The sequence below is a fragment of the Musca autumnalis genome, unplaced genomic scaffold (genome assembly GCF_047663935.1).
Source record: "Musca autumnalis isolate F117 unplaced genomic scaffold, ASM4766393v1 scaffold_3, whole genome shotgun sequence".
Taxonomy (NCBI): Eukaryota; Metazoa; Arthropoda; class Insecta; order Diptera; family Muscidae; genus Musca; species Musca autumnalis.
Genome location: NW_027411866.1, coordinates 110,503,766 through 110,522,195, shown reverse-complemented (window position 1 = coordinate 110,522,195; position 18,430 = coordinate 110,503,766). Strand labels below are relative to the sequence as shown.

Genomic DNA, 18,430 nt, shown 5'->3' with positions numbered 1-18,430 from the left:
AAACGATTCATCCGTCGCTTAGTTTGTGGCAGGAAAACCTTCGAATTCGAATATCGTCAATAATATTATTAGTGAAGGAAAGATGATAGTTTTTACGATACTGCCGAAAAAGCATTTTTTAGCGGAGTTCCGATTTTATGACATGATTAACTTTATCTGACGTCTGTTGATATTTCTGTTATGTACCTTTTCTTCTTTGTAATGTTTGCGATTCAATGCATGTAACTGTTTATAAACATTGTTGTCATGTATTTGTATCCTTTTGCTAATCCTTCGACAGTGATATCGTTTTCGAAAGTTGCGCCGGACATTCGAATAACATTCGCACTTGGTATGGGGGGAATATCCGCACTTGGTATAGGGGGATGTTTCGCCTTTGGTAAAGGCTTCTCAGACATGTCGGATGTGGGACGGCTTCGCTATCATCTAACTTTTCCTCTTTCAAAAATCATTTTTTTACAACGCTGAATATTTGTTCAATGGCTTTCATGACAAACGCTTAGCGTAGTCTTTGAAAGTTATGAGTTTGGCTCTGAACACTAACACGCCGTGCCAACACTTTTTTCCTTGTGTTTTTCAAGGACGTGTGTTCAAACCCCAGCCTGGCTCAGCTGATTTTATTTATTTTAAAATCGGGAGATACTGTTATATGGGGGCTATATCAAAACATGGGTCTATATAGCCCATCTTAGAACTTGACCTGCCTATGGTAAAAAGACACTCTGGTTCAGCGTTCTAGATCGAATATTGCGGACGCTAGTGTGATTACAACAGACGGACATGACAATATCGACTCAGAATTTTATCCTGATTAAGAATATATGGGTATTTTTTTTCTTTATTTTTTGTAAAATCGGACACTTTTTCAAAAAGTGTTTTTTAAAAAAATTTTTAGTATATTTTCGGATTTTTTATTAACGGTTCCAGTGATAACGCGCATTGAAAAAGTCGAATTCTGTAAATACTACATGCAAAGAAATACTCATAACTTCTGTAATATTGGTCCAATTTGAAAAACGTTTTGCCAAAGCAAGGGTACCAACCAACCATGCAAGGGTACCAACCAATTTAAAATTTGTTTGAAAATCTTTAAAACAACAAAAAATACAAAAAAACAAACATGGTTGTTGGGTTTATATGGGAGATTGTTTCTTTGCCCACTCTTATATTTCGAGCAGACGATTGATGTTTGGGTATAATTTTTTTTTTGTCAAACTACTTCATGGTTGATTACAAAATTATAATTATTATATTATTTTCGATATTGTAGCTCTTATAACGGCTCAAAATCGAGCCAAACGCCACCATCCAACATTGCTAGAAATTCCTTTTTGTCCAACAAATTATCACTGCGTGTTTTCGAATTCACTGTCACGTGGAAATTTCTTACAATTTCAACAATGGCTGCCTTTGCTTGTGTTGCTCCAAAGCGCATTCCTAAAAAGTAGCAGACATTTTTTAATATAATAAAGAAAAGTAAAACATTAAACATCATACTTACCCATGCAAATTCTGGGTCCATCGCCAAAACCCATATATTTTCCCTCTTCTCGGAATTTTTTTGCCCCACCATTTTCGAGTGAAAATCTTTCTGGTCGAAATTCTTCTGGGTCCTCATAGTTCCTTTCATCATGATGTATGCTGTGATAGGATATAAACACAACTTCACCCTTCTTCATTTCGAACGATTTTCCATCGGTATCTACAAATTCGTATGGCTGGGTGCAAAGCTTTGTATTCGAAGACAATGGTGAAAATAAACGTATGGCCTCTATAATGAGTAATAAAGGAGGTTTTTTTAAATAACCGTACAAAGGTACCTCCCGAAAGTAAAAATCTTACCATTAAAACATGCGTCCAAATAAGGCATTTCCGATAGACTTTCAAAGCTAACAAATCCACTTTCACTAATATTACTGAGTATTTCATTGCGCAATTTCTTTTGGGCCTCTGGATTTCTAGCCAGCTGAAAGTTTAAACCATTAATAATAAATTAAAGAAAATCACAACAATTTCTTCCCGACTTACCCCCAATAGGCAATGGGCGACACTTTGTGATGTCGTTAAAAAGCCATCAGTTAAAAATGTCATAGCATGTGCCGTTAAAATTGTATTTGCATAATTTTTCTTCTCCTTCAATTGCAGTAAAAAGTTCAGAAAATCTGCACGGTTTGGGTTATTTTCTTTTCGCCGCAATTCAATGGAATTCGCCATAAGATCGAAGAAAAATTCTGCATTAGCCTTGGTGAAAAAATAAGTTTTAAAGAACCTTTTCAGACTGGGAACAAAAGCAACCGATATTTGATACATAATCTGAGATGGTGTAAGGGTGAATAGATTTTTGATTCTATCGAGAAAACTGGATGGTTTGTCATTTAACGTTCCAACATGTATACCTAAAACGCAATCACTAACCACTTCGGTGGTGTAACGAAGACAGAGCTGAAAGAAAACAAGTAAAAAAATTGTTAAGTTCAGCCGTGGCGAAAAATACCTAAAATCGGACGGTACCCTTGAATGAGGGGTTTATCAAAACGAGGACCTGCAACGATCATTCTTTGCGATAATGTTTTAATACACCAAAGAGGAATAAATATATTTCAGCTATTTCAGCTGGATAATGTGGCTAAAACCTTCAAAATACCTTAAGTCGGAAGGTACAGTTCTATGTGGGCTATATTAAAACGTGGAACTGCACTGACAAAATTCTGGTGGAAAGTATTTACCCCCAAAGAAGACTAAATACCAATTTTCAGTCATTTCGTTAGGATGGTGAGGGGCTATAGGGGCTATATCAAGATGTAGACCTGCACTGGCAAATTTCTGGGAGAAAGCTTTGTAGCCCTAACGAAGATTAAATACTAAAGTTCATTCAGTTCGGTGGGATAATGAAGTTAAAACAAATTTCTGGGGGAAAGTTTTGAAGTTCCAACGAAGACTAAATACGAAATGTCAGACATTTCGATGTGATAATGAGGCTAAAACTTTCAAAATCCGAAAAATCGGGATGTATCATTCTATGGGGGTATAACAAGGCGTGGACTTGCACAGACACATTTCAAGGAGTAAGTTTTGTAGTTTGTGGGATTATGAGGCTAAAACCATTAAAATACCGAAAATCGCGAAGTACAGTTCTATGGGGTTAAATCAAGACGTGGACCTGGGGCGACAAATTTCTGGAAGAAAGTTTTGTAGCCCCAACGAAGACGAAATACCAAATTTCAGTCATTTCGTTGGTATAATAAGGTTACAGCCTTCAAAATACCGAAAATCTGGAGGTACCGTTCTATTGGGGTTATATGAAGATATGGAACCGAAAATCGGGAGCTACCGTTCTATTGGGGCTATATCAAAACGTGGACCGATATAACCCATTTTAACATAAAACAAGTAAAAAAGTATCAGTCAGAGATATACCCTCAGCCTATGTGAATTGAAACTTTCATCTACGGACAGATCGACACAATTGTTGAACTTTTGTGGGGGAGGTACCATTTCGGACATTTTACTAAACTTTGACAAAATATTAGGAGATCCAACGTTTGACCAATTTGGTTGCCCCGTTAAAGGGATATCGTGCATACCATTTTAGTGTCATTTTTTAAATATTGGAGGGAAGTACATGAAGTTGATGCCTATCTTCGGACTGAAACTAATATTAGACACTTTTTGGGCTGTTTTCTCAAGCAGTATAGACTTGCCCCTGAAAAACATTTACCGTCGTAATTGAAGCAGTGATTGCAAGTTGCTTCAACTTCAAGAAATCAAAGTCATTCGAGAGCAGCTATTAAAGTCAACTAATCCGAAATTTTGTGTGGAAGGTACCCGTAGGAGTGGACAAATATAGTCCATATTCAAACCTGATATACATATGGTAGATATATTAGGATGTGTAAAGTATGGACAAAATCGGTCGCTCCGTTCAAGAGTTATCGTGCGCACATATTTTCCGAAAAATTTTGAACTTTTGTGGGAGAGGTACCTGAAGGAGTGGACCGATATGGCTAATCTTCGAACTTATACTAAGTTTGAACAAAATATTACGAATGCCAAATTTTGTACCGAATCGGCAGATCCGTTCAAGAGTTACCTTGCGCTCCAACCACTACACACAGTGTTATAGGGGTTTTTTGCAACTTTCAGGCTATTGGCTCAGGAAGTATGGACTTACCTCAGCTGAAACTTGTACCGTCGTATGTGGGGCGGTGAATACAAGTTGTTACAACAAAAACAAAACGATTCGAGAGCAGGTCCTAAACTAAACTTTTCCGAACTTTTGTGTGGGAGGTACCCGAAGGAGTGGACCGATTGAGTCCATATTGGAACCTCATCTAATTCTGGTAGAAATTTCACGATGTGCAAAGTATGAACAAAATCGATTAGTTCCTTCAAGAGTTATCGTGCGCACAAATTTTCCGAACATCTTTGAACTTTTGTGGGGTAGGTACCGGAAGGAGTGGACCGATATAACCCATCTTCGAGCTTAAACTAAGTTTTGACAAAATATTACGAAAGCCAAATTTTGGACCGAATCTGGTACTCCGTTCGAAAGTTATAGTGCGCTCCAGCCAGCCAGACAGACTGACGGACATGACTAAATCAAATCCAAATTGTCTGAAACGGATTTCGTCCAAACATACTTGGGGTCTAAAACCATTATTTCGATCAGGCACATTTTGCCCGTGTGAAAGTGTATATACCCTCGTTAGCATAAATGCTGTGGGTATAAACATCCCAGGAGAAATGTAGACACCTCCAACCAATTATAAAGCTCTATTTTAAATATTGCGAGCTGTTTCTTGATATCAACATACATACGGACGGACGTCGTTATATCGACTTAGAATTTTATGCTGATCAATAATATATTGGCCTGTTTCACTAAGACGATTCGAATACAAATGCGTAGTAGTAACTCGAACGAATTTGAATTCGAAATGTCTTAGCGAAGGAAGACATATGTATATATTTTAGGTACGAATATTTCGAAGTGTTACAAACGAAATGACAAATATAAATATACCCTCCATATTATGAAATGGGGTGACGTAAGGGATGAAAGATGCCAAGGAACGGTCCTGGCCTGCTTTAACATGGGAAAGCACAGGATCTATATTGGTCCCTCTTTCATCTCAAGTTGACATTAACCTCCCCGTGGTTTCAACTGGGGAGCTACCTTTAACACCAGTTAAAGGTAGTGAGGTAACATGTGCCGCGCGTTCACCCTAAGAACGTTAAAAACTTGGGTTTGGGCGTTAGGTTAGTAACCCTCCCCTAGAAAAAAAACAGCCTACCATGAAAAAACGAAAGAAAAGAAAAACAAACCCCATCTAAAGCTGACGACCCCCGCAAACGTTTTAAGGACCATGATCTGCGAATCTGCATCTGGAATGTTCGCACTCTTTCTAGAGAAGGTGCATTTAAGCATTGGCAGATGTACTTGAAAAGTACAAGGCCGACATTACTGCAATACAGAAAACAGATGGATTGGGAATAGCGTCACAACAACACCTAAAGGCGATGCACTGTATTGTAGCTGCTATGACACAGCACACACAGTTTTACACCAGTGAATAAAAGATTTGATACAATACGGATAAAAGCAAAATTCTTCAACATTAGCTTTATCTGCGCTCATGCTCCAACCGAAGACAAAAACGAACAGACCAAAGATAAATTCTATGAGCGCTTAGAAGAAACATACGACCGTGGTCCTGTCCATGACATGAAAATTATTCTAGGCAATTTCAATGCCAAAATTGCAAAGGAGAATATCTTTGGCCCAACAGTCGGGAAATTCAGTTTCCACAGTGAAACATCTGACAACGGAATGAGGCTGATAGACTTCGCAAGCGGCAAAAAACATGGTAGTTAGCAGTACCAGATTTAAGCATGTCGATGTTCATAAGAACACCTGGCTGTCTCCAGATCAAAGAACAACAAATCAGATTGATCACGTTGTGATAGATTAAAGACATTCATCGAGTGTTTTGAATGTACGTTCGTTCCGAGGAGCAAACACAGGCTCGGACCACTACCTTGTTGCAGCAAAGGTACGTATCCGGTTAAACGTAGCGAATAAAGTACGAAGAGACCCAATACAAAAGTTAGACATCGGTAAGCTGCAATCACAACAGATAGCCACAGCATATTCCACTCAACTGGCCCAATTGCTTAATCAAAGCACTCCTTGTCCCTATAACCTTCACCAAGGAATCCATGACCAGGAGTGTCGTCCTGTTACCAAAGAGAAAAATGCGGCATGTAGGACTACTCTACAATCATAGCAACGCGGAGCGCACAAGAGATGTATCGGGAGAAAAGGAGAGAGGAGAAACGTCTTTTCTGCAGGAAAAAAAGAGGGAAATGGAAAAGCGAGAGTGTGAAAAAATGCAGATGTACAGGAGCCAGAATGAAGTCCGAAAGTCCTACCAAAGGGTAAAACATCAAACTGATGGTACAAGCACATCCTCCTGTAGAGACCAGCAAGATAATTTGGTAACTGATAAAGATAGTGTGCTCTGGATATGGAAAGGGCATTTTTACAAACTGTTGGTGTCCAATAGTAGCGAAGACGACGAAGATACCACAGATCCAATCCCAGAAGATGGTATTGAATGTAAACCGCCCAGCCAAGATGAGGTAAAGTCTGCAATAATCCGGCTAAAGGATTATAGTTAGCACCATCTGGCAGGAATAACACGTACCCGACGATTAGAACCTGAGTATCCTGTGTCCCGTCCACAAGAAAGGAGATAATATTGCATGCCCTAACTATGGGGGCATAAGTCTTCACCCTATTGCCTATAAGATAGTTTCAGGGATATTATGCGAACGACTAAAGCCTATGGTCAATAAAATAATTGGACCATACCAATGCGGCTTTAGACCTGGCAAGTCCACCATTGACCAGATATTTACCCTGCGGCAAATCCTGGACAAGCCCCAAGTGATGCATATCGACACCTACCACCTTTTTTTGATTATATGGCCGCCTTCGACAGCCCCTACGCCTTAAGTATTCCAAGCCATGTCTTAAATTAGTATTCCCGCAAAACTTATTCGGCTTTGTAAGATGACTTTAACACATATAGGTCCTCAGTTAAAATAGGAAAAAAACGTCTCCGAACAATTCAGTACCAAGAGAAATTTCAGGCAACGAGACAGCCTTTCGTGTGACCTGTTCAGCATCCTGCTGGAAAAGGTTATACGAGAGGCAAATGTCAAAAGAAAACACACAATATACAGCAACAGCCACATGTTACTTGCTTATGCTGATGACATTGATGACATTGTAAACAGCGAAAAGACAAAGGTCATGGTGTCGACGCGCAATGCGTCCATAGAACTAGGGCCAACAGTGCAAGTTGGTTTCTATAATGTTGAGGTAGTAAAAGACTTCGTCTACCTCGGCACCGCCATAAACACAACAAACAACATCAGTTGTGAAATAAAGAGAAGATTTGTGTTGGCCAACAAATGCTATTTTGGCTTAAGTAAGTAGTTTAAAAACAAGGCCACATCTCGTCAAACAAAAACAACGCTTTACAAAACACTGATACTACCCGTGCTAAAATATGGCTCCGAAGCCTGAGTACTCGCACAAGCACATAAGGCAGTGCTTGGTGTGTTTGAGAGAAAAATTCTTTGAAAGATCTACGTGCCAATCTGCTTTGACGGTGAATGTCGACGTATTTGCTGTATTTGCTAAACAACGACATCAGTATAGATAAACGTATTGAGATGCAACGATTATCTTTAGAGCTCTACCGACCAAGAGGGGAGAACACCAATTCGACATAGCTTTAGAGATAATATAATAAATTCTTCCTTTTTCTGCAGTTATTTCTTAAAGTATATTTCTTTCTACTTACCTCATAGGCTTCAAATCCATTTTTATTTGCAACTTTAGTTTGCTCCCTTATAAAGTCCGTTAAACGTTTGCAGATCTCCAGAGTTACGGGATAAATATTTTTAATCTGGGCATAACATTTTAAATTAGAGAGAGAGAGAAAAAAAGAAAAATTAATATAATAAAAAAATAAACAAATAAGATTTACCCGAATCGGTGACATGCCGGGTACTAACTCATTGCGTCTCTCTTTCCATTCCTCGCCCTTTAACATAAATGGGTTGTTTGCCACAATTGGATCGGATTTTTGATCAATCTATTTTTCAAATAGATCTTATTAAATTTGTTATTCTTTGTGAAATTTTCATAGAACTTACAGTATCGCCAATTCCATTATCATGAAAATGTTTGAAATCATTGACGTGAATTCGATGCACTAACTCGGAATCTAATATAAGAAGTTGTGGTGATCGCCCGCTATAAACGCCAACAAATTTATTTGAATCTCGATATTTTCTGTACAAAGAAAACAAATAACTTATGGTTAGATATACAGTACATTAAACGTCACAAAAATGGTTGAAAAAATTGACGTAAAACACGGATATGTCCACAATTTTTTGTGGATTGTGGATTTTTGCTTATAAGTCTTCATTAGGTCCATGCATTTCCAGGCAATTGGCTTAAAACGCAAACAATTCACAAAATTCGTTTTTTTTTGTAATTTTCGACTTTTGATAAAAAATTTAAATATGCAAATAAAATTTAATCGTAAATGTTACATTCATATAATGTCAGGAATTTGTTAGGAAAATAGTAAGAGTATTTTCTCGGCACTTTTCACATTTTTTTCTCAAAAATTATTTCCTGCAGCAAGAATAAATGAATTTTTGCCTATTAATGAATAAAAAAAGTTAATTATATTTAAGTATTAACAAGTAAGAACGGTGTTAAATTCCCAGGGCTTTGGAGTCGAGACATTTTTGGTCAGATTCCGACTCCGACTCCAGTCCAATTTTTTTCTCGACTCCGACTCCAACTCCGGAGTCGACTCCGAAAATAGATAAAATGAAATTCACAACTTAAATTACAGTCATCGCAGTTTTAACTTTCAAGATGCATTACATTGGGAGGATACCAAAACATAGACCTATATTGTTCGTTTTTTTTCGTTGACAATACGGAATACAAAGTAACAAGCATTTCAGCATACTTCACACTTCAGAATATGTAGCAAACCCCTTCCAAGAAACTGCAATCGGACGGTATCGGTACAAGGTTTCTCTACCTAAACACCGACATGTACCCAATGAGCCTCGAAATGCCAAATTCCCATAATTACTGACCGGTAAAACTCTTTGTAATTTTTTGAGTTATGGAAAATTAACGATATTTTAACACCGCAACGTGATAGAAGACCAAAATAGCGTAGTACCCCTTAACATACACTTTCGTGGTTAAGGTTACTTGAAACCTTTATGTCAAAAAGGATAATTTTCTTCAAACCGTTAAGAATTTTGATTTACACTTGTAGGCCTTTGTCTACATAACTCTTCATCTTCAGGGACAATATCTCGGATTCTTGTCCGTAATGTGACAAAAGAAAACCTTCGAAATACATAAAATCGGGCCGTGCCGTTATACTAAATCGTAAACCTATACCGGCAATTTCACATCTTTATGCTTTATAAAGTTCCCGACGAATATTTTGATGTGTTTCAAACGTAATGACAAGTTAGTATCTTATGGTGGAAAGTGTCTTTTGTCTACCACCTCAAAAAGAATACAAGTAAAACCAACGTTTAGTACGGCTAAGCCGAACTGACAATCGGGAATGATTAAATAGTTCTAGAAATTTATATATCCACCATCCTATAGAGGTAATGCTCATAATTTAACGTCAATTTGTTAAATATTTTTCATTCCTCAGCATAAATATATTGACAAATTTATCCCAGATGCATGACATAATCGAAAAATCATTTGATCTCTTCTCATCGAAGAACAACAGGATAGCATGGGAATATCTCCTTAAATAGAGAGAGAAATGGTTAAGTAGGTTTACTTATAGATAACCACACACTATTCTATTATAAAAAAGCAGACTTCAGGAACATCGTCTTTAAGAAGATTCTAACTTTTCCCATACAAATTCAGCAAGAAGTCTAGTAGGTCTTTCGTATGATTTCCCTTAAAGCACTACAATGTCTTTCATAGAAGTAAAACAGGTTTTTTCACAGCAGACTTCTAATAAAAAAAAGAGAAGACCAGTTAGTCTTCTATAAAATGGCCTGTAAATCTTCTAAAAGATCTTCCCTAAGTATATTTGGAACATGCAAACATTATTCCAATCAATTGACCCAAAAATGTTTCCGATATGCATTTTGTAGTCAAAATAGAGATTATGGTCCATTATTATATGTGTTCTTTTACTGTCTGATGGATTTGAAAACCCAAAAGAAACCATTTGTAGGCTTTAAAAATATATTTTTATACCCTCAGCCTTTAGGCTAAAGAGGGTATTTACACTTTGATACGACCAAAAATGTGCCTCATAGAAATAATGGTTTTAGACCCCAAGTATATTTGTACGATATCCGTTTCAGACAATTTTGAGTAGATCTAGCAATGTCCGTCCGTCTGTCAGTCTGTCTGGCAGGCTGGTGCGCACGATAACTCTCGAACGGATCAATCGATTCGGTTCAAATTTTGGGTATCGAAATATTTTGTCCAGATTCGATTTAAGTTCGAAGATGGGCCATATAGCTCCACTCCTTCAGGTACCTCCCCCACAAATGTTCAAAAATTGTGCGCACGATAACTCTTGTAGGGAATAACCGATTTGGTCCATACTTTGCACATCGTGTAATTTCTACCAAACTTAGATGAGGTTCTAATATGGACTCAATCGGTCCACTCCTTCGGGTACCTCCCACACAAAATTTCGGAAAAGTTCAGTTTAGGACCTGGTCTCGAATCGGTTTGATTTTTGTTTACGCAAGTTGTATTCGCTGTCCTCTATACGACGCTGTAAGTTTCATTAGGGGCAAGTCCATACTTCCAGAGAAAATAGCCTGAAAGTTACAAAAAACCCTATGACACCGTGTGTAGTGGTTGGAGCGCAAGATAGCTCTCGAACGGATCTGCCGATTCGGTCCAAAATTTGGCTTTCGTAATATTTTGTCCAAACTTAGTTCAAGTTCAAAGATGGATTATATCGGTCCACTCCTTCCGGTACCTCCCCCACAAAAGTTCGAAAATGTTCGGAAAATTTGTGCGTACGATAACTCTTGTTGGGAATAACCGATTTTTTCCATACTTTGCACATTATGAAATTTCTACCAAACTTAGATGAGGTTCCAATATGTACTCAATCGGTAAACTTCTTCGAGTACCTCCCACAGTTCAGTTTAGGACCTGCTCTCGAATCGCCTTGGTTTTTGTTGTAACATCTTGTATTCACTGTCCCCTATACGAAGGTACAAGTTTCCTCAGGGGCAAGTCCATACTTCCTGAAAAAATAGTCTGAAAGTTGAAAAACAAACCATAAGCCATATCTGTCCACTCCTTCAGGTACCTACCCCACAAAAGTTCAAAAATGTTCGGAAAAATTGGGCCACGATAACTCTTGATGGGAGTGACCGATTTGGTCCATACTTTACACATTCTCATAATATCTACCAGATATAGATCAAATATGGACTATATTTGTTCACTCCATCCCGTACCTCCCACACAAAATTTTGGATAAGTTCACTTCAAGACCTGCTATTGAATCACTTTGATTTTTGTTGAAGCAACTTACATTCGCTGCCTCAATTACGATGGTAAAAGTTGTTTCAGGGGCAAGTCCATACTTCTTGAGAAAACAGCCCGAAGGTTGTAAAAACCCCCTATGGCACCCCCATGGTCTATGTCGGTCCATTCCTTTAAGTACCTTTTCCGCACAATTTTTGAACTTTAATCCTAATCAACATTTTTGTTCATACGACCAAAATTTTGAAACCCCATAAATACATAAGTTTTTTTTTGTGAAAAAAGTGTTTCAATTTGCACAGGCTGAGGGTATATCTCTGTCGGCAGAGCCGAATGATACTTTTTTACTTGTTACATTGAAACTCAAGAAACTCCTTTTTGAAATTCAATCATCACTTTTAACTTTAAGTTAACCGGAACGCTATAAATCTGTTCGGTAAATCCAAAATCTAACAAAAGAAGACTAATGGGGGTAAATTTTTTTTTTGTAATTATGATCATTTAAATAACACTGTGAACCGAAATTTTGGGGGTTGGAAAATTCCTATTGGAGATGAAAGCCCTTGGTGAGTATATACAGAACCCCGAAGGACTGAACAAAAACAGTGTAAATGCACAAAACGACCACGAAGACTCGACAAAATGGATTTGTTGTCAATGAGAGCCGTACCTGAAATTTTCTGGCCGATATTTTTGCAGAACATTTCGAAGCTGAAAAACTTCATCTTGTGGTACTTTTATAGCGGCTCTTAAAATAAAGGACGAAAAGGACATTGAAGGAAGCGAGTTAGAAGGTCGAAGTGCTCTACGAAAATAATCCTCATTCGATTTAACTGAAGACATACCATCTCAAAAATAAGCTAAAGCAACAGTGAACAAAGATATGTATAACGCTAATTCCTGATGACTTACAGGGTCTCTAGCAAAAACGCCATATCGCGAAAGTTCGACTCACGGCGAATCTGTCCTTCGGGGTTCTGTATATACTCACCAAGGGCTTTCATCTCCAATAGGAATTTTCCACCCCCCAGACTTTGAGCTTCATTTTGTTGCACAGTGTAATTTAAATTGATTTGACAAATTTTGATAAATGTAGAACAGATTGTTGCCCGGAGTCAAAGTCGAGCTTTTTTCACGACTCCGACTCCGACTCCAGCAAAATTTGCTAGACTCCGACTCCAACTCCGACTCCGAAGCCCCACCCTCCACCACAAGTTGTATTGAAGTAAAATAGAACAATTAGTTCCCTTATGTTTATGAAGACTAAATACCAAATTTCAGTAATTTCAAAATACCGAAATTTGGAGGTACCGTTCTATGGGGGCTATATCAAAACTTCGATATATACAGAAAAGATTCTGGCGGAAAGTTTTTAGACTCAAGGAAGCCATTTCCGAGGAATATTGAGGCCACAACCATCAAAATACCGAAAATCGGGAGGTACCCTTCTATGGGGGCTATATGAAGGCGTAGACCTATACCTACAAACTACTGTGGGAAGACTAAGTACCAATGAAGACTAAGTACCAAATTTCAGCCATTTCGGAGGAATATTGAGGTCACAACCTTCAAAATACCGAAAATCGGGAGGCACCCTTCCATAGGCGCTATATGAAGGCGTAGACCTATACCGACAAATTGCATATAGAAAGTTTTATACCCCAAATGAAGACCTAATACCAAATTTCAACAATTTGGTTGGAATATTGATGCCACAAACTTCAAAATACCGAAAATCCGGAGATACCGTTCTATGGGGGCTATATGAAGGCGTTGACCTATACCAACAAATTTCATATCGAAACTTTCATACCCTAACTGAAGACTAAATACCAAATTTCAGCCATTTCGGAGGAATATTGAGGCCACAACCTTCAAAATACCGAAAATCGTGAGATACCGTTCTATGGGGGTTATATGAAAGCGTGGACCTATACCGACAAATTTTTGGGAGAAAGTTTTATACCACAAACGAAGACAAAGTACCAAATTTCGGTGTGATAATGAGGCTAAAGCCTTTAAATACCGAAAATCGGGTGGTACCGTTCTATGGGGGCCATATCAAAACGTGGACCGATATAGCCAATTTGTAATACCATACATCTTAGGAGTAATAAAAACGTCTATACCAAATTACAAAGCTCTATCTTAAAAATTGCGTGCTGTATCTCGAATTCAACAGGAGGACGGACAGACGGACGAACATGGTTATATCGACTTAGAATTTACCCTGATCAAGAATATACATACTTTATGGGTGGAGGATATAAAAAGGTAACGCACAAACCAAGGTTTAAAAAAATAATATGAAATGAAAAAAATCTCAAAAAATTACTTCCTTTTGCACGAATGAATGAGCTTTTGCCTGTTACACTGTGAACACAAATTTTGGAGAAGAGATAATTCCTTTTGGATATGAAAGCCCTTGGTGAGTATATTGAGAAACCCGAAGGACAGATCCGACGTGAGTCGAACTTCCGCGTTATGGCTCGATGAAGTTTTGTTATAGCCCCAATAAAAACGTAGCCAACATTTAAAGTTTTTTGACGATTTTAGTGACAATTTTCTACGGAATTGGTCGTTAATTCGCAAACACACTGTCAGGCATTGTCAAATATTATGTTTTTCTAGGGTTTTTTGTCAAATTTTTGATTCGAGATTGCTATAATTTAATACTGTGTGTTGCCAGGAGTTCAAAAGCCCAATTCGAAAAATTTTAAATATTGATCCATGTTTTGGGAAGAACTACGATGACGCCCCTATGATCTCTTTTGAAGGAAGTATTATCAATTGGAATATATACTAGAGTGGGGCGATTTGAACACCATCGCGGGCGCCTGGAGTTTCTGATTCTTGGGATTGTACTGAGCAAAAAAGTCAACTAGACCATATGTCTACGGTGAAAATCGAGCCCCCGGATTTTGACTTGAAGTTTTTTTTCAAGGATTTTTGGATATTTTGGCATATAACAACCAAACCACTGAGATTTTCGATCCAACACAAAGACAACAATTGTAGCCAAGACAATAATAAAGAACTCTCTAGTACATCGCAAAAGCATTGGAACGCTCCTTCAGGTAGTTATGGCCTCGAGAAGGTGCACATTTTTCGGAAAATATCGATAAACGACACTGTGCTACAAAATGGAACTCAAAGTCAGTGGGTGGAAAGTTTCTTTTGGAGATGAAAGCCCTTGGTGAGTGTACTGAGAACCCAAAAGGAAATTTTCACCATAGGTCAAGTTTCCGAGATATTGCGTGATTAATGGTTTAATTTTGGCCCCTTAATTTGTGATCAAATAGCTTTATATCTCTCTAAAGCGTTATTGTAGCTTCATTTTGACATTACATGTCTTCAGTCAAATCGAATGGTGAATCTTTTTGTAGAATATTTCATCCCTCTAACTCAATTCCTTTCATGTCCTTTTCGTCCTTTATTTTTTGAACCGTAGTAAAAGTACCAAAAGGCGAGATTTTACACCATCCAAATATTCTACAAAAATGTTGTTCAGAAGATTTTAGGTACGGTTCTCATTGATGAGCAATCGATATTTCCCCGTTTTCATGGTTCTTTTTGACATTTTACCGGTTTTTGTTCAGAAAACTACGTTTTGTTTTTATGTATATTCATTATTGGTCTGTGGTGCTTCTGAAATACTTACCATAAATAGCTCTTGTAATGACGAACACTTTAATAACAAATTTTATTGGAGGACAGATCCGGTTATCTAAATTTTTGAACCGGATATTCTAATATTAAAACCGATTTTGGAACCGGTTTTAAGTAACCGATTAACCGAATATGTGTATCATTAGAAAGCTAATAAAATGGTCAATTAAATGACAGCAAGTAGCTGATTATAACTTTGTCGGTTACGAAGCTTTTCAAAATAAATATTGAACAAAACAAAAAACATTATAATTAATTGGATTAATCGAGCTAACATGGCCTAAGGAGTTTTGTATTGAAAAATGAATTCTAGCGAAATACCACACACTCAACCATTACGCTACGTTGATTGACCATTTTATTAGCTTACTAATGATACACATATTCGGTTAATCGGTTACTTAAAACCGGTTCCAAAATCGGTTTTAATATTGGAATATCCGGTTCAAAAATTTAGATAACCGGATCTGTCCTCCAATAACATTTGTTATTAAAGTGTTCGTCATTACAAGAGCTATTTATGGTAAGTATTTCAGAAGCACCACAGACCAATAATGAATATACATAAAAACAAAACGTAGTTTTCTGAACGAAAACCGGTAAAATGTCAAAAAGAACCATGAAAACGGGGAAATATCGATTACTCATCAATGAGAACCGTACCTAAAATCTTCTGAACAACATTTTTGTAGAATATTTGGATGGTGTAAAATCTCGCCTTTTGGTACTTTTACTACGGTTCAAAAAATAAAGGACAAAAAGGACATGAAAGGAATTGAGTTAGAGGGATGAAATATTCTACAAAAAGATTCACCATTCGATTTGACTGAAGACATGTAATGTCAAAATGAAGCTACAATAACGCTTTAGAGAGATATAAAGCTATTTGATCACAAATTAAGGGGCCAAAATTAAACCATTAATCACGCAATATCTCGGAAACTTGACCTATGGTGAAAATTTCCTTTTGGGTTCTCAGTACACTTACCAAGGGCTTTCATCTCCAAAAGAAACTTTCCACCCACTGACTTTGAGTTCCATTTTGTAGCACAGTGTCGTTTATCGATATTTTCCGAAAAATGTGCACCTTCTCGAGGCCATAACTACCTGAAGGAGCGTTCCAATGCTTTTGCGATGTACTAGAGAGTTCTTTATTATTGTCTTGGCTACAATTGTTGTCTTTGTGTTGGATCGAAAATCTCAGTGGTTTGGTTGTTATATGCCAAAATATCCAAAAAACCTTGAAAAAAAACTTCAAGTCAAAATCCGGGGGCTCGATTTTCACCGTAGACATATGGTCTAGTTGACTTTTTTGCTCAGTACAATCCCAAGAATCAGAAACTCCAGGCGCCCGATAACACTTTTTTCCTTCCACACAAATCGCCCCGGCCTAATATATACTACTCTTGCAATAAGAGTACTTTCATATACGAAAGGATACTAATTGTTCTTATTCACTTCTATGCAGTTCGTGGTGGATAAAAAGTTTGGCCTGGTCGAACTTAACGCCGTTCTTACTTGTTTGGTATCAAAACTTACAACGATGACAACATAATAAAAATTGTTGGTTTGCTTAGTCCATATTTACATTAGGCAATTTTCCTTGTGGCAATTGTCAGTTTGTAGATGAGAGAGGGTGTTGAGAGGCATCAAACTCCATGAAACTGACAATTGCCGCAAGGAAAATTGCCTAATATAAATTTGGACTTATTACAGCAATGAACCAAACATATAAAATTATTATTTGAAAACGTTTTAGTTATGCAAATACATTGGAAAAGTTTTAAGGCAAAAGTATAAAATTTACAAAAATAAGAAAAATTATTTATTATAATTTTCTTAAATCTATTATCGGTGTAATTATTACTAAAGCAAGGTGTCTGAATCTTAAAAAGAATTGTCTAATAAAATAATATTATAATTATGCATGACAGTATTGCTACTTTTTCCGAGGCTGTATGTTGCATTTTAATCAAATTGTCTGTCATTTTTAAGCTTCAGTTTAATTCAATTTAGCAAGTGTCATGGTGGAGAGTATAAAAATTCATCGGAACCAATTCTAATTCTTTACTTTCATTTACACTACTATTACTTGTTTATTTAAGTAATGACATTTTATTTATTCTCTCTCTAGTTTTCATTTCACATCAAGTGTTTAATTGAATATATTTTCAATGTTTTGAATGATAATCAAATACATACTTACAAAAATACCTTACCTATAAACCTCATCAATGTCATAGATAACATGACGTTTCTGGGTAAATAAAGATGGAAATGTACCAATGCCAGGATATGTTTTAGCCTCAGGAACACCACGTTTCTTCCAGGTACCAAAATTCCATATTAGAAATGCATAAAAAAGCCCCAAAATACCGAAAATCAGACATAAAGTAATACTCAATGAATCCATTATCACTTGTTGAGTATTTCAAAACGAAAACACATTGACGCAATTTCAATTATTTAATAAAAAACAACAACCCGCAACTTGGTTAAACTGAACAATACGACACTTATAAAGCGAATAAAAGCTGCATCTCGAAACAAACGGTCTATTTAAATGCTGTTCATGTATGGGGATTTGTGAAAAACTGATACTCACCATATCTATCGCGATGTTATTCTCTAAATTGATTGTTTTTGAGTGCAGAAAAATAAAAAGCACAGGTAGCCAATGATTCTCTCGGAGATATTTATGTGGGGCATTTCGTTATCAAATTGCATTGTTTAATGTCAAACCTTGAAAACAGATAAAACAGAACGAAACAGTAGATCGTTGACCACATCACAAAGGGGAATTAATTTTCCTGCAATAAGGTATTATATTTAGAGGAAACTCATTAAAAAGAGACATATTTCTTCAATTTATGAAGCAGAATCTTCCCCCTCGATATAGTATTACTTTTTCCCATCCAATATATCACCAATATTTTTGAAAACTTAACATAGCTGAAGCCAAGGTTTACCCTTTTAGAACACGCGACTTGTGATTTTATATTATACAAATTAAATATTTTTGGATAAAATGAAATGTTTTTGGACGTGGCAAAAAATATTGGCCTTAAAAGATAATTTGCGTGGAAGCTGTGGCTATATTTATGTTAAAAAATGGGTAAAAATGGGTTGAAGCCACCATGTCTTTTTTTGTTT

General features: G+C 36.9%; 1 protein-coding gene across 1 annotated transcript in view; it reads right to left on the bottom strand.

Moving 5' to 3' along the window:
* Positions 1 to 17,822, bottom strand: part of LOC141398274 (uncharacterized) — a 33,996-nt gene extending 16,174 nt beyond the window's left edge. Inside the window, exons 1-8 of the mRNA XM_073975555.1 lie at positions 17,497 to 17,822; positions 8,230 to 8,368; positions 8,061 to 8,168; positions 7,875 to 7,979; positions 2,029 to 2,442; positions 1,843 to 1,966; positions 1,502 to 1,771; positions 1,281 to 1,437 (exon numbers count right to left, since the gene is read on the bottom strand). Of these exons, the coding sequence (XP_073831656.1) occupies positions 1,281 to 1,437; positions 1,502 to 1,771; positions 1,843 to 1,966; positions 2,029 to 2,442; positions 7,875 to 7,979; positions 8,061 to 8,168; positions 8,230 to 8,368; positions 17,497 to 17,690 (1,511 nt within the window). The 5' untranslated portion in view covers positions 17,691 to 17,822. The remainder of the gene's footprint in view (positions 1 to 1,280; positions 1,438 to 1,501; positions 1,772 to 1,842; positions 1,967 to 2,028; positions 2,443 to 7,874; positions 7,980 to 8,060; positions 8,169 to 8,229; positions 8,369 to 17,496) is intronic.
* Between the last annotated feature and the right edge of the window lie 608 nt (positions 17,823 to 18,430).